This window comes from Phodopus roborovskii, unplaced genomic scaffold (assembly GCF_943737965.1).
Source record: "Phodopus roborovskii unplaced genomic scaffold, PHOROB, whole genome shotgun sequence".
NCBI lineage: Eukaryota > Metazoa > Chordata > Mammalia > Rodentia > Cricetidae > Phodopus > Phodopus roborovskii.
The window spans coordinates 30,602,228-30,617,639 of record NW_026126447.1 but is presented as its reverse complement, the minus strand read 5'-3'; the positions used below and the strand labels follow the sequence as shown (position 1 = coordinate 30,617,639).

General features: G+C 42.1%; 1 protein-coding gene across 1 annotated transcript in view; it reads right to left on the bottom strand.

The window, feature by feature from the left end:
* Positions 1-15,412, bottom strand: part of Patj (PATJ crumbs cell polarity complex component) — a 292,270-nt gene that overhangs the window by 39,203 nt on the left and 237,655 nt on the right. Inside the window, exons 34-36 of the mRNA XM_051188206.1 lie at positions 10,520-10,603; positions 2,609-2,802; positions 38-185 (exon numbers count right to left, since the gene is read on the bottom strand). Coding sequence (XP_051044163.1) covers positions 38-185; positions 2,609-2,802; positions 10,520-10,603 — 426 coding nt within the window. The remainder of the gene's footprint in view (positions 1-37; positions 186-2,608; positions 2,803-10,519; positions 10,604-15,412) is intronic.

The window sequence follows — 15,412 nt, the reverse complement described above, 5'->3', positions numbered from 1 at the left end:
TCACTGCAGCTGGGTGGGGAGCTGCCCAGGGACTCACCTTAAGAATGGTGGCCACTGTCTCCTGAGAGGCATGCCGCACGTCCTCTCCATTCACAGACAATATCTGGTCTCCTTGAATCAACCTCCCATCAAGGTCTGCAGCTCCGCCTTTCACAATGTCAGAAATGAACACTCCACTTCCACTCCTGTTAACACCACCAAACATTGTGGGATTGGCACAGCAGGTTAGCTATTCATTAAAAGGGACCTTACTTTATAAAGACTTAGGTTAAGATCTAAAACCCACAAGTTCTAAAACCAACCCATTAAGTCCAATGCCATCCATTAACTTTCTAAATAATACACTTCACAATTAGATTGTGCTTCGTGTTGTGAATCCATCTTTGCCTACCATGCTTTCGTTTTTATTGGTGGTGTAAGCCTGTGATCCCAGCACTCAGGAGGTGATGATTTTAGTAAAGAAAAACAGAAATTTACTTTTTAAAGAGGCAGAGTTTGTGGCCTGGAGTGCAGTTCAGTGGCTGACTGCTTTCTGGTGCAAGCGTGACCCTTGGGTGATTCAAGCACCCCATACAGAAAAGAAGTGAGCAAGCTATTCCCTTAGAGAAGAGCCCATTGCTAGTAACTTCCTTTTCTTAAAAACAAACTTTTTTTTTTAAAATTAATCACGTGTTTGTGTAGGTAGATATGTGCATGCCATACATTCATGGAGGTCAGAGGACAGCATGTGGGGATTGTTACTCTCTTCTCACCTTGTGGGTCCCAGGGTTCTAAGGCAAGTCATCAATCTGATGGCATGTGCCTTGCCCTACTAATCTTTCTATCAAGCTGCTAATAGTTCTATCTCTAATCTCCTTTTCTTCTTGTATTTTCTTGATTATGACCCCCCCCCCCATCTTGCCCAGTCTCCTGTTGACCAGGCCAGTTTTGAACTGCTCATTCTCCTGCCTCCACCTCCTTAGTGCTAGGATCACAGGCCTATACCACCTAGACTGTTTTTTGGAGTGTTGAGAATCTAATGCAAAGCTTCATGGGTGCCAGGAAAACAGTCTACCAATTGAGCTAACTCCTTCTCCCCCAGCCTCTTATTTTCAGTCTGAACTACTTTTATTTGCTGAATAAATTTGTTTCGAAATCGAAGAGATCAAAAGTGTGTTTCTTGGAGCTACAGAGATAGCTTAGCACTTGCAAGAATCTTCTGTTCTTACAGAGGACCAGAATTTTGTTTCCAGAACCCAAATTGTGAAGCTTACAATCATCTGTGACTCTAGCATATGTTCTCCCTCCCACCTTCCCTCCCCCCCCTCTCTCTTTCTCTCTCTCTCTCCAGGGACTATCTCTGTAGCCCAGGATGTCTTAGAACTTACTATGTAGTCATCAAAGCTGTGGTGATTCAGCTTCCAGAGATGTAATTACAAAAGACCTTATTTTTTGTCTTAGTTGGTCTTTACACACCATGGCAATTGATTTTTGTGGGAGACATGCTGAAGGCTGAAGACGGACCACACATATGCTACCTATGTGGTCTGGAAGGGGGCTATCTCCCTACCTCTACTGGTCTTCATTAGCACCGGAGCATCCCCATTTTTATGGCTGTATACTATGCAATAGCCAACTTTATTCAGAGCATCTGGAAATTTATACTGAGGGTTAATAGAAATCAAAGAGACAGATGTTTAATCACAAAGACAAACAATATGTGGCAAAAGCTGTATTTTTTTTTCTCCCCATAGAGGTATATAAATAACAACAGGTGAAGTAAGCTCACTCCATCTGCTACACCTGGGAGAAGCATGAAAACATATTCCAAGAACAATTCTGTGTTTTGAAGAAACTGGTCACAGGACTCTTGTCTTGCTTTCTTGGAATTTTCTCACAAGTACTCAGAATTCTCACATGACTCCATGTCAGAACTGTGTTCTGACAACTGAAGACCTGCTGATGACGTTTGTTTTGTTTCTTTTTTTTCTCTGCTATTCCTTAGTTACGGTAAAATATGTGCAATAGACATTTGCAAGCAAATCTTAAAAGGAATTATGGAATTACTTGTCAAAAGGATTTGTAAACCTTAAGAGATGCACCCGATCTTTTACAATGAAGTTTCACGTAAAGAATATAAATGTTCTTTCTGCACTGCTGTTGGTGAATGAGAGTCACGTCATCTATCACTCGATAATAAAGGCGAATACCGGGTGTGGTGGTGTAGTCCAGCTGAGGTAGGGCTGCTGTGAGTCTGAGGCTAGCCTAAGCAACACAGTGAGCCCCTATCCCAACAAACAACATGAAACAGAACCACTGTTCTCTGACTGGGATGTCCTCATGTAAACAGAAAGCAGCTCATTTTGTCTCTGCAGTTGCTCTGCACCCACAGATACTGCCCTAGGCAGCCACTCTAATCCTCACTGCAGAGCTGATGCAGACTCAGCAGCCCAGCTGGAATCAGGTGTGCCCACTGGTTCAGCTGTATCACAATATGACGTGTCTTAGAAACCCTATCACTATTCTACAGTAGGCTTTATTTTTCAGTATTTCGAGTGTTTAGAACTATTGGTCCCCATCGGCTGAAGAGAAAGGCTGACCTTGCCTTGAACAATCAACCCATCCTTACCGTTTCCCAACTATACTCAGGCCCAGGCCTCGGCCAGTCTTCTTCTGCAGATCCACAAGGAACACCTCCAAGTTCTCTTCATCTCTGTACTGCGCCTCGTCTCTGTACACCACCAGGCGCACCTTCTGGGGGGTCTGCCTCAGGGCTGTGATGGCTTCTTCATGGCTGCAGCTCCTCAAGTCAACCCCATTAACCTGTAACAACAGCCATCCTGAGATGGGCAGCTTACAGCAGAGGAATTGCAGCCTCCTGTGGCTTCTTGATCCAACTGGTGAGGAATCTCAGGAAAGTTCTAGTCATTCCCAGTTCACACCATTTGACCATCAGGAGTATGAGCTGTTTCACACATAAAGAGGCCCCACCCCACAAAAGACAGGGTAGGTTGGTGTGCCTGGTCATGTTTATACAGCTATGAATTTCATTGTGGGAGCTGGTGTGTGTGTGTGTGTGTGTGTGTGTGTGTGTGTGTGTGTGTGTGTGTGTAGGTGGTTGCTTATTGACGTTGTAGGGAATTAGCTAGTGCAGCTATGAGCCCAGTTGATATCTTGGGGCTGTTTGCTTGTTGGACCTGACATTCTCACTTTTTTATTTGTTTGTTTGTCTTTGTCTTTTTGAGATAGTCTTACTATGTAGTCCTGGCTGTCCTAGAGATGCTATATAGAACAGGCTAGCCTCAAACCCACATAAAACTGACACCTCTGTCTCCTGAGCATTGGTATTAAAGGTCTGCACCATTACAAATCTGGCTGGCTCCTCACTCTTAGTTGCTCAGATCACATCATCTTTAGATATAAAGGACAGATGTTTCCAACAGCTTCAAAGAAGCTTCACATTTGAACCTGATGGCAGGGAAAGAGAGGCCCACCACCAGAGAACACACAATATTGGGAACAGTTGGCAAAGCCACAGCTCTGCTGGCAAGTCACACAAATCTGGCAGGCATCTACCTTTACTGCATGCTGAAGCCTGTCTGAGCTCTATCCTCAGGAGTGGTCTATCTGGGTCATGCAGTCCTTTTTTTAGGTTTTTGCGTGAGTGCCTGCCACAGCATGTATGTGGGGCCAGAGGACAATTGTAGGAGCTGGGTCTCTTCTTCCCACAACATGGTTCCGAGGACAAACTCAGAACTCAGGTTAGTAGGCTCCCTTACTTGCTGAACCATCTCACTGGTCTTGCTGTTTGCTGTTGTTGTAAATACCTGCATTAGTAACTTTCCCTGTTATAACAAACTAAGCAACTTAGGGGAGGGTTATTTGGGCTTAGTTTCACAGACAATGGTTCACCATGGCAGGGAAGGTGAGGTGGCTGGAACAGCTGGGTCCATGGTGGCAACAGCTCGTGGCTCAGTTTGTTCACATCTTGTCAGATTATGTAGCAGGCCTTGAGCTAACCTGAGAAGCCTGCCTTTAGTGGTCTACATTCATTAACTAGGCTCTATCTACATCATCTAAGTTTCCGGTTTCCCTAAATGGTTATGGGCACCAAGAGATGAAACTCATGGCTCATGGAATGTCCAAAACACAATGGACTGGAGAGAATCTCAATGTCCAGCCTGGCCCCACCCAGTACCTATTCAATGCCAGGGAATGACTCTGTCACTAATCTATAATCGCAGCTCTTTTCACATTGAGCTTGCTCTCTGCCCAGGAAGGATCTAAACGTATAATCTCCCTGCCCCAGACTCTAAGCAGCTGGGGTTACAGGCCTACATATTTTAGACTTAACAGTTTTCTTTATGGCTAAAGATGTTGAACATTTTTTTCATGTATTTATTGCCCATTTGTACTACTAGTTTTGAAAAGTGTTTGTTCAATTAATTTGCCCACTTATTAGCTGGATTTCTTGTTCTTTCAGTGTGTAATTTTTTTCTTTATATATCCTGAGTATTAAGTCTCGGTTGTATAAGTAGCAAGCAAAGATTGCCTCTCACCCCGTAGCTGTCTCTTCACTGACTACTGTTTCTTCTGCCCCACAGAAGGTGTTTAATTTGGTGTGATCTCACTTGTCAGTTCTCTCTTTTATTTCCTGAGCTACTGGAGTCTTACTCAGAAAGTCCCTGCCTACATCTACTCCTCAATTGTTTCTCCTCTCTTGCCTACTAGTTTAAAGTCTTGGATTACGGTTGTCAAGGTTACTTTTCTATTGATATAAGACACCATGACCAAGGCAACTTATAAAAGAAAGCGTTTCCTGGGACTCACAGGCAGAGGGCTAGAGTCCATGATCATTATGGTGGGGAGCATGGCTATAAGCTAAAGTCTCAATATATACTGTTATCATTACCATTTGCAGATGAAGAAACCAAGGAGTGGAGAAGCCACGGAACCAGTCACACATCCAGCCGGTAGGAGAACAGTCAACATTTGAACCCAAACTTTTTTCTTCCTATATAGGTAGGTAGGTGTGTGTGTATGTGTGTGTGTGTGTGTGTGTGTGTGTGTGTATACACGCGCATGCACACTGTGTGCATGTGCACAAATATGTATGTGGAAAATAGAGGGCAACACTAAGAATCCTCTACTGTTTTTTGTCTACCTTATATATTGAGGCAGGGTCTCTCACTTGAACCTAGAACTTGACACTCTGGCTAGTCTCAGTGGCCAGCCTCCTGTGGGACCCGCTGTGTCCACCTCCCAAGGCTGGGATTAAGGTCATGCCCACCTAATTCTTTGTGGGGGCTGAGGATCTGATGAGCTCCAGCACTCACTCTTACATAACAAGTGGTTTGCCCACTCACTCATCTCTCCAGTTCCTATAACCCAGGCAATCTTCCATTCTGGTTCTTTTTACCACAGAGCCTCATAGGTTAGCCTCTGAATGGGTTGCTAGAAGGATCTACCACAAACAGTTAAATAATTAATACTCATTAGTGAATTTCTACTAAGAAGAAACTCGGGGACAGGGTATGGTTGGATTCAAAGTTAATTACTCCCTCCAGGTCACATCTTGGAAAAGAGCCAAATAAGGTGAAGGATGGCTCCCGCTACGGCCAGACAGATGGCAAGAGTGGGAGTTCCTGACATGTGACTTCCAACCTTGTTTAATACAGCCCCGTGTGCCCCAAGAAGGTCAAGCCTGCCTTTTAACTTGATCCCTTCATCTCTTCAGTAAAAGACAGTCTAAGGCTTCTCCAACCCTGACACCTAATGACCAGGGACCCTAGGCATCCACGAAGGAAGGAAAAACCAACTCTTCTTGAAGAAGGTGACTTTGGGGCTGTGTTTAAATATTTTTAAACATTATTTTATTTTTAATGTGTATGGATATTTGCTGGTGTGTGTGTGTGTGTGTACCACCTGCATGCTTAGTGGTCAAAGAAGTCAGGAGAGGGTGTTGGATCCTGTGGAATTGGAATAGCAGATAGTTATGAGCTGTCATGTGGGTGATGGGAATTGAATCTGGTTCCTCTGGAAGAACAGCTATTATTCTTAATTGCGGAGCCATCTCACTAGCTCTGCCCTCATGAAATTAACTAACGAACTAACTAACTAACAAAGGAACGAACTAAGTAACTAACTAACAAACGAATTATGTTGTACCCAGGGCTTTCTCTTTACCCCACTGGGATCTTGTTTAAATTTGATTCTATGAGTCAAGAACATGTCTAAAAGGCCAGTTACCCATTACCAGGACACCTTTTCCTTTCTAGTGTAGGTAACCATCTATCCAGAGTCATGGTGGTTAAGGACATGGTTTCAGACAAAGGCTAAATTCAGTTGCTATGCCAGTCTGACTTCCTAGCTTTGTGAAACCCATAGAAATGACTTCAGTTGGGTTTCTGTGTCATTCATGAGCTGGAAGAATGCCTACTTTGTGTTGTGAGAATTAACTGAAATAAACCCTGTCAAGTTACTGTAAGAAGAAATGATGGGCTGAAAGGCAACACTGCCAGAGCCGTTTCCTTTGTGCAGGACCCCTCACTATTCCTTCAGGCCACTAAACATGCATTTGCCTTGTTAGTGAATAAACTCACAGAACAGAGGGAAAACAGTGTTTCTAGGAAATGTGAGCTAAGCTGATTATTTTCCTGTGGTCCAATAGATGGCACACAAGACCACTTCTATTACTTAAAAACACAAGGTGACCTCATGGACTCAAAGGCCTTAGCAAATGCACAAATAATCGAAGGCATTGTCCATGAACTTTAATATTACAAAAGCAAACTACCAAATTCTGGCGCTCTGGGGCCTGTTCAGATCAGAGTGATCTCAGTCGGGTTTCCATGTGCTCAGCTGATCAAGAGGTGGCATGAGGACACAAACAGTGCAGTGTGACTTGAGCACACCTGTGGATTGATGCATCACTCCAGTGCCTCAGAGACACCGTAGGCAATATTCACAACATTGCTTACTGATCTTCGGATGGTGGGTGCGGCCCCCTGTTTGAGAAGGGCTCTTGGAGGCCCTGCTGTCATGTCCCTTCTGTAGGCTGGGCATTTAAGAGGTGGATGAGCCATTACCAGATTAGGGCTTTGGTTACTCATTATTTTAGTTCATGAGGAAAATCAGCAATTAACTCTCTTTCTGATCCTAGTTACACAGGATATAATGACAATAAGGTAGGGTAAGAGAAGGGACTGGCTCAAAAAACCACCAAGAAGAAGACAGTCCATGCTCATCAATGTCAAAAATTGTTTGGTTGTGTCTTCGGAACAAACTTTAGCTTGTCCTAATTTTAACACTACGATACTGAGATGTTCAATATTGATTGTCAATTCGCCAAGGGCTAGAACCACTGAAGAGATGGATCTTATCGAATGTCTGTGGATTATGCAGATCAGGCTAACTGAAGGAGGAAGACCCACTCTAATGTAGGTAGTGCTATTCCATGGGTCATGTTCCAGCCTGAGCAAGGAGAAGGAAGTGAGCTGCACATGAGCATTTGCTGTTCTTTGCTCCCTGAGTCTGGATGCGCTGTGATAAGTTGTCACTTACTTCTGCCACGACAGTCCTGGCCACAGCTGTATCTCCTGGAGCTGTAAGCCAGACAAGCCCTTTCCCTTAAGCTGCTTTTGTAGAGTGCTCTGTTGTATCAATGAGATGAGTAATTAAGAATAGACATCATTAAGGCCACGTCACACCAGCCTGCAGAATGCAGACACACAGAAAAAAGACTTACAGAAGAGAGCAGATATTGCTGTACAATAAAGAGGGATTGTTATTTTTAAAAAATAGTACTGATAATTAAATCCAAGCACCCTGCCACTGAGCCATGTGCCACTGAAAAAAAAATGTTTCTGATTTGTGTGGTGGCTGATATCCACATGCCAAAATTGAGTAGATGCAAGAGTATCAGGAATTCAAGTCCAGCCTCAACTATATAGTGAGTTTGAGGCTAGCCTTGGCTACAGTATGAGAGCCTTTCTTAAAACAAAAACAAAAGTGGTTTAATTTGGGCTGGCAAGATGCCTCAGTGTGTAAAGCCACTTGTCAATAAGTCTGATGACACAAGGAGAAAATAAGCTACTGTAAACTGTCTTGATCTCCACATGTGTGCTTTCTGCATGTGTGTATGCGTGCACACACACATATATGCACACTCATACATATATAGGCAATAAATATAAAAATGCTAAAAAAGGTTTTTGTTTAAATTTTTATTTTCAACTAGGTCTCACCAAGGTGCCTACCCTGGCCTTGAACTCACTCTCTAAATCTCGGGCAGGCATTGAACTCACTCTCTAAATCTCTGGCAAGCATTGAACTAGTGCAGCCTCCTGAGTGCTGGGATCATAAGCCTGTACCACCAGGCCTGGCAGAAAGATTCTATTGAGATATAATTTATATAAATTCAGATATACACATTTGCATTTAAAAATTACTTATTTTATCTGTATCAGTACTTTGCCTCTATGCACGGCTGAGCACCACATGCATGCCTGGTAGCCACAGAGGCCAGAAGAGTGTGTTGGGTCCCCCTAGCACTGGCGTTACAGATGGCTGTGAGCTGCCATGTGGGTGCTGGGAATTGATCCCAAGTCCTATGGTCTTTCAGTGCTGTGAACTGCCGAGCCAGCTCTGCAGCTCCTACTTTTCATATTAAACCCATTCATCTTGAAATGCCAATTATACAACACCAATGGACTAGAAAATCTAGGAAGATAAGACAAAAACCAGGAGTCCCCCAAACTTTGATTACTGAAAAAGTGTTGTTTGCAAAAGCATCCAAGCTAATTCCCAAAGATGCCCTGCTAGTTTTTCTAACCCCATTCACTAGCGCCCTAATAAGCACAGTTGGGGATGTGTCCTAATCCAGTGTGCCACGAAGGCAAGGACTGCAGAGAAACCCTGCAACTTGACCTAAACCTAATTTGTACTTTGCTGGATTCTCTTTTCACCTTTCTCATCCAGCTTCTCAATTCTCAATTATACCTCTGTTTTCATCTTGGAAGGCAGAAATGAGCCACCAAGAAATAAAATTCTGTGATGTCATCCATCATATGCTACATTAAAGATACAAAGCAAAAGTTACACATGCCCACCATTATAAGTCTCTTCTATTAGATTCAATTAAAGATGCTGAAATCTCATACCATTGAAAATCTTTTTTAGTTCCATCTACCAAAATGCCTGGAATTGACTGGTGTTGTGGGATAATCTTTTTGTACACTGTAAAAATGTGTCTCTATCTAAGGTGCCTTTTGATTGGTTTAATAGAGAGCTGAATGGCCAACAGCTAGGCAGGAGAGAACAGGGGGGACTTCTGGGGGAGAGAGGACCTCAGAGTTAGATCTAATCACACCAGAGACACCAGCGAGACACTGAGGAAGTTGGACACACACTGTTGAGGATAGGTAACACGCCATGTGGCATAATGTAGGTTAATATAAATGGGTTAACTTAAGTTGTAAGAGCTAGTTGGGGACAAGGCTAAGCCAAGGCCGAGCTTTCATAATTAATAATAAGGCTCTGTGTCATGATTTGAGGGCTGGTGGCCCAAAAGAAGTGTGACAGCAAAGTCTGACTACAGACTGGCTTCCTGCTCATCTGTTCCTTGGCATCACACTTCCCATTGTTCCGCTATTTATGCTTTAATGTATTAATGTCATCAGTTGAAATGATCTCATTTAATGATTTTTTTTGGCTTGTCCTACTTTTAAAGACTTATTTTTCTTATTTTAAGTATGTATATGTACATGTGTGCCTGTTTATGTGTAGGTATGTGCATATGAATCTGGGTCCCTCAGAGGCCAGGGGAGTCAGATTCTCCCTAGAACTGGAGTTACAGGTGGTTGCCAAGTTGCTTGACACAGGTGCCAAGAATTGAACTTGGATCCCCTGGAAGAACAGAACATGTCCATAACTGTTCAGCCATCTCTTTAGCTCCTTATCATCATTTAAAAGGCTTTAGCAATTTAAGCTAAATCAAAGGATTTGACAAATCAAAGGATTTGGTCAAGTAGCTCAGTGTTTCGTAAGTACTAGTACATCTAAAGGGAAATTTTTTCATTTTTATTGACTTAAAAATGCTAGTGGTGATGCATGGCTTTACTTTTTACAAATGACTTATTAGAATTCAGGAAATGATGTATGGCAACAAAGTCTCTAAATTGCAGGTGTATTGATTTATGTGTCTATATGTGTATGTTTTTAGCAGAGGATTTAGTAAGAAAGAACAGAGAGACAAACACACACACACACACACACACACACACACATGCACGCACACACATAGGCACGCACACACACACACATAGTCCTGTCTGGTAGTTTTCTTTTCCAATAAAAAACATTTCCCCAGATTTAGGTCAACAATGTCATGAATATGAACCAGTAAGTTGTCCAGTGAACATTGAAAAAGAAGGATATGCTTTGTTCCACAGGACAAAACTCACCACGGGAATAGCTGAATCAAAGACAGACAATTTGACCATCATGTTCACTGTTAAAATTGTGATTCAGAATGAGGTACCTCTAATATCTGGTCTCCAGCCCACAGCCTTCCATCTCTGGCTGCTGCACCTTCTTCATAGACTTCATGGATAACTATAGCATCCTAAAAACAAACAAACAAACAAACAAACAAACAAACAAACAAAAAACCAAAACATTAATTCCTAACAACCAGAAACAACCTAAAGCACACATCTGGATGATGGGCATTAACCCACATTGGCGATTTGCTAATGATGTTTACTTGCTTTATGTAAACTAAGAAGCAACAGTTACAGGTTTAGAAGCACAATTTTCCAAAGATGGTAATTTCACTTCTTTAGGTCAGGATTTGCGTCAGGTTCCATGTTAAACTTCACTCATGTTTTTTTCTGTTGACCTTGAAAATTTGCTGCTGTGTTCAAACTTGAGGTGAACGCTGTGTCATTTGCCTTTTACTGCTAATTTTAAACGCAGGTATTTCAGGTATTTATTTACTAGGGTTCAGCACAGAAGTATGGCCTGATAGAGGGTTTGCTAGGCCTCATTACTTGAGCAATGAAAGAAAAGAACTTAACAAAGTGAGTGGTGCTGGAGGACAAAGCAGGATACGTGAGGAAGCACCCGGAAACTCAAGGGCAGGTCAGCTGTGGGCTTGGAACGCCTTTGAACCCAATACTCTAGGCCAAAACTGTAGGATGCTATCTATGACTGGTAACCTTTGGTTAAAATGTTCCTTCCTTACAGAATTAAAAATATTTTGCATCTCTTCATATTAATAATCTCATTTTTTGTGTTCTCCCCTCTATTTCTTCTTTAACCTGTTTTATTTTTCACATAATATATTTTAGTCATATTACTTCCCTCTTTCAACTTCTTCCAGGTCTTCCCTCCTCCTTATTCACCAAACTTCCTGTTCTTTTTTTCCTTATCTCTCACACTCTCTCTTTCAAAAATAAATAAATAAAAATAAAAAATAAAAAACAAAACAACAACAACAAAAAAACAAACCAAAAAAATAAGCAGCAGCAACAACATGGAGTCTGTTTTGTGTTAGCCAACTGCTCCTGGGAACAGGGCTTGCCTTTGAGTGTGGTTGACAGACCCAGTGTCACTCCACTGGAGAAGAGTGATGTTCCCTTCCCAGTAGCTACCACTTGCAAATAGCTCCTTGGTTAGGTGTCTATTTCCCTTTCTTCCTGCTGGGATTTTGTCTGTTTTGTGTATGATGTGATAGTCTCTGTGAGTTCATATGTGCACGAGCTCTGCTGTTTCTGGAAGATCAGCTCTGTTATATCTGGAAAACATTTTGTCCTTGGAGTTACCTACAACTTTGAGTCCTTAAAAAAAAAAAAAAAATCTTCCCATCTACTCCTACACATGGATCCCCAAGCCTTGAGGGGAGGAGTTTGATGAAGACATCTCATTCAGGACTGAGTGATTCAAAGTCTTTCACGCTCTGCACATCCATTTATTCTCATGTTCTTAGCTACTTTAAGAGTGTCAGGTATGGGTTCCAGCTCATGGAATGGCCTTTAAAACTATAAAAAGTGGTTAGTAACTCCCATAACATTTGTACTTCTGCTGTACTAGTATATCTTAGGCAGGTCACTATTGCAGGTTGCAGGGTTTGTAGCTGGGTGATACTGATAACTTTCTCCTACAGTAGTATACAAAGTCCTCCAAACACTACCAACACTAGTCAGTACAGGTGAAGCTTATAGTTGGGCTCCAGCTTGATTTCTCCATGACATAAGTGATGTCTTATCAATAGAGCCTTATCGTTATGTTGCAGAGGGTAACCAATAGCCTTGGTAATAGCCTGTGATATTTAGTGGTGGGGGGCGCTATACAGAACTCCTTGGTCAACTCAACAAGATGTAACCTATTCCTGGCACTGGAGGTTTTACTAGGTGGCATAAGATGTCTAGGTGGGGCACCTTTCCTCTCATTATATGGTGACTTCATATAAATTCATTTCATAGGACCAGGCATGGCCATCCATGCCTTTAATCCCAGCACTTGAGAGGCAGAGGCAGACCGATTGCTGTAAGTTTGAGGCCTACATAGTCAACTTCAGGCCAGTCAGGGCTATATAGTTAGACCCTGTCTCAAAAAACTTACATTCCTTTCATATATGTATATATTTTAGGAAGCTTCTATAATAGTAGGTTTCCATGTGGCTTTTCATAAGGTCTTTCACATTACCTGTCACTCCTGTAGTCCCTGTTTATTCTGCTCTTGAACCCCCTCCCATTTAATGCTATTTTAGTTTCCCCTCTATCTCTTATAACACTATAGTTTATTTGCCCTTCCCTGGAAAATCCTTTCCTTCCTCCTTGGGCCCTTACCAGCTATCTACCTGACCTCTGTGGTTACTCTGATTAAAATGCACACAAAACCTTAAAAGCTAGTATCCACATATAAGAGAAAACAGGTAATGTTTGGGTTTTTTTTTTTTTTTTTTTTTTTTTTTTTTTTTTTTTTTTTTTTTTTTTTTTTTTTGGGTCTGGTTTACCTCACTCAGGATGACTGTCTCTAGCTCTATCCATTTACCTGAAAACTTTATAATTTCATTTTTCTTCTTTTAAAGTCTGGTAGAATTAAGCACCCAATCTAAGTGGCTCTGGGCTTTTTTTCTTTTTCTTTTTTCTTTTTTTTTTTTTTTTTTTTTTTGGTTGAAAGGTTTTCAATTACAGCTTCTATTTAACTTGGAGTTGTAGGTCTGTTGAAGTTGTTTATTTCATGTTTTTTAATCATCATAAAAACTACCATCTATGTGAAGGATTTGCATGACATCTCAGGTGTCATGATTGAGAAAGAGAAGATATCTCCACCCTGGACTCCAAGCCCCACAATCCAGCAACAACCACACATCCAGTACTTACACATTTGGTGAGACTATTCTGAAGTTACTAAAATGAATTGTTCAAGACTTGAAATTCCTTGTCTTAGATTTTAGAGTGCTAGAAATGGAGACTACTGGAACTTATGGGGCATCTTTCTGTGTTTAAAAAAACTGAAGGGCACTGAACAGATTGTGTCAAATAGATCATACTGGTGTCTTGGAGGGCTGCAGGGAGAGGTAAGGGGCTTTTGGGAAAGGATGGCGAATGGTCAGGATCTGAATCCTGCATTGCCCAGGATCCTCCATCTTCCATCTATGGCATACACATGTGGTTAAGATCCTGTAGACAATGTAAAGGTAGACATTCTAGGACAGAGTCTAGGCAGAGAATTCTCAGGGTTCTGGAGATATGTTTTAGTGGCGAAGAGCAGTGGCTACTCTTCCAGAGCATCCAGATTCAGTTCTCAGCACCCAGGCTGCAGCTCACAGCCATCTATAAACCAGTGTTAGGGATTCTGATACCCTCTTCTGAACTCTTGGTGCACAAGGCATGTACATAATACATAGATTTTCATGCTGGCAAAACACCTATATAAAGTTAAAAAAATGAAAAGTTATCAGTCCCATAAGAAGCCCTGTGTTCAAGCACAGGTCTTTAAGATGCATGATGTCTGGACTTATAGAAATCACAAAATTATAGACAAGGTGAGACTTAGTGATGGCCAGGGAAGACTGATGGAATTGGGAATGATCTTATCAATGTTGAGGTGCTCTGTGTAGAACACAGAGCTCATAAGCCTCCAAATGGCTAAGGTTGAATGCTGCCTTGTCGAAGGAGCCTTGACATTAAGCTTACAAAAAGAAAAGAGACATATGTAAGTAAATTCCTTCCTTTCTTTTCCCTCTGCCCTGTCCACCCCAACTCTTTCTGAGAACAAGTCTCACTATTCAATACTGGCTGGCCTCGAACTCACTAAGCAGAGATGCTGGCCTTGTACTTGAGAGATCTCCATGATTTTGCCTCCACCTCTGAGTGCTGGGATTGAAGGTATGAACCACCATGCCCAGCACTTTTTTGTGAGACAATTCTCATTCAATATCTCATGCTGGCTTTGAAATCACTGTGATCCTCCTACTGTACCCTGGTTTTAGAAAATGTATGCCCACTATGCCAGGCTTGAACATACTTTCCAAAAAAAAAAAAAAAAAAAAAAATTCCAATACAACTTCTAGGGAAGAGAAGCAACAAAGAAATTTTTAGTCAACCCAAACCCCTCTAGTGAAGGCAGGGGACAATGAGTTCACTAGACCCAAGATAAATGATAAATGGGTGTTTTAGAGGGGAACACTTACACAGATAATAATAAAGAACCACAGGCAGACTTCCTGCTCCATAAGATGCAGACTCTGCCCTTCCAATCTGATATGTGACCCAAGAGAGCACAAGAGAAGTCATGCCCACCCCATGCCTCCCCACCTTCGGATCACAGATGCTTTTGAAGCCACACCCAAAGGGGTGTGGCCACTAACACAAATAACACTGGCAAGGCTAGATGCCACCACACTCCAGGGCACTTTTATTTCTCTATGATACAGTTCTGAAATCACTCTTCCCTATAATAATTAGAGGCAGAGCTCAGAGTTAGGCAAAGAGCCTTGACCCAGGCCCACTTCAGATCCTGTAGCAGCAGAGGATTTTAACTCAGACTAATGACATTTCTAAATTCCAGCAATGTTTCTATTGCCAAGACTGTTTTTCTGCTGCTTCTGGGGAATGACTTTGAGATGTACTGGGCCAGTGGCCTGAGGTGATCCTAACACACTTCCAGACTGCACCAAGGGTCACGTGAACCAGGCCACCCAGGAAGTAACTGTAGCAGGCTCTAAGGAGTCTGGTAAAGTGCCAGTCTGTAACTTCTCCCCATTCCTGGGTTGCAAGCCTCTCACCAAGCACAGAGCTGGATTTTCACATATGCTCTCAGATCTTGAAAACATTCTCAAATAACAAATATAAGTTTCCTGTTCATTCGTATCCAAATGGCAGGCAAAGACCCATTACCTTCTCATTCTATGAAGTGGTCTGGG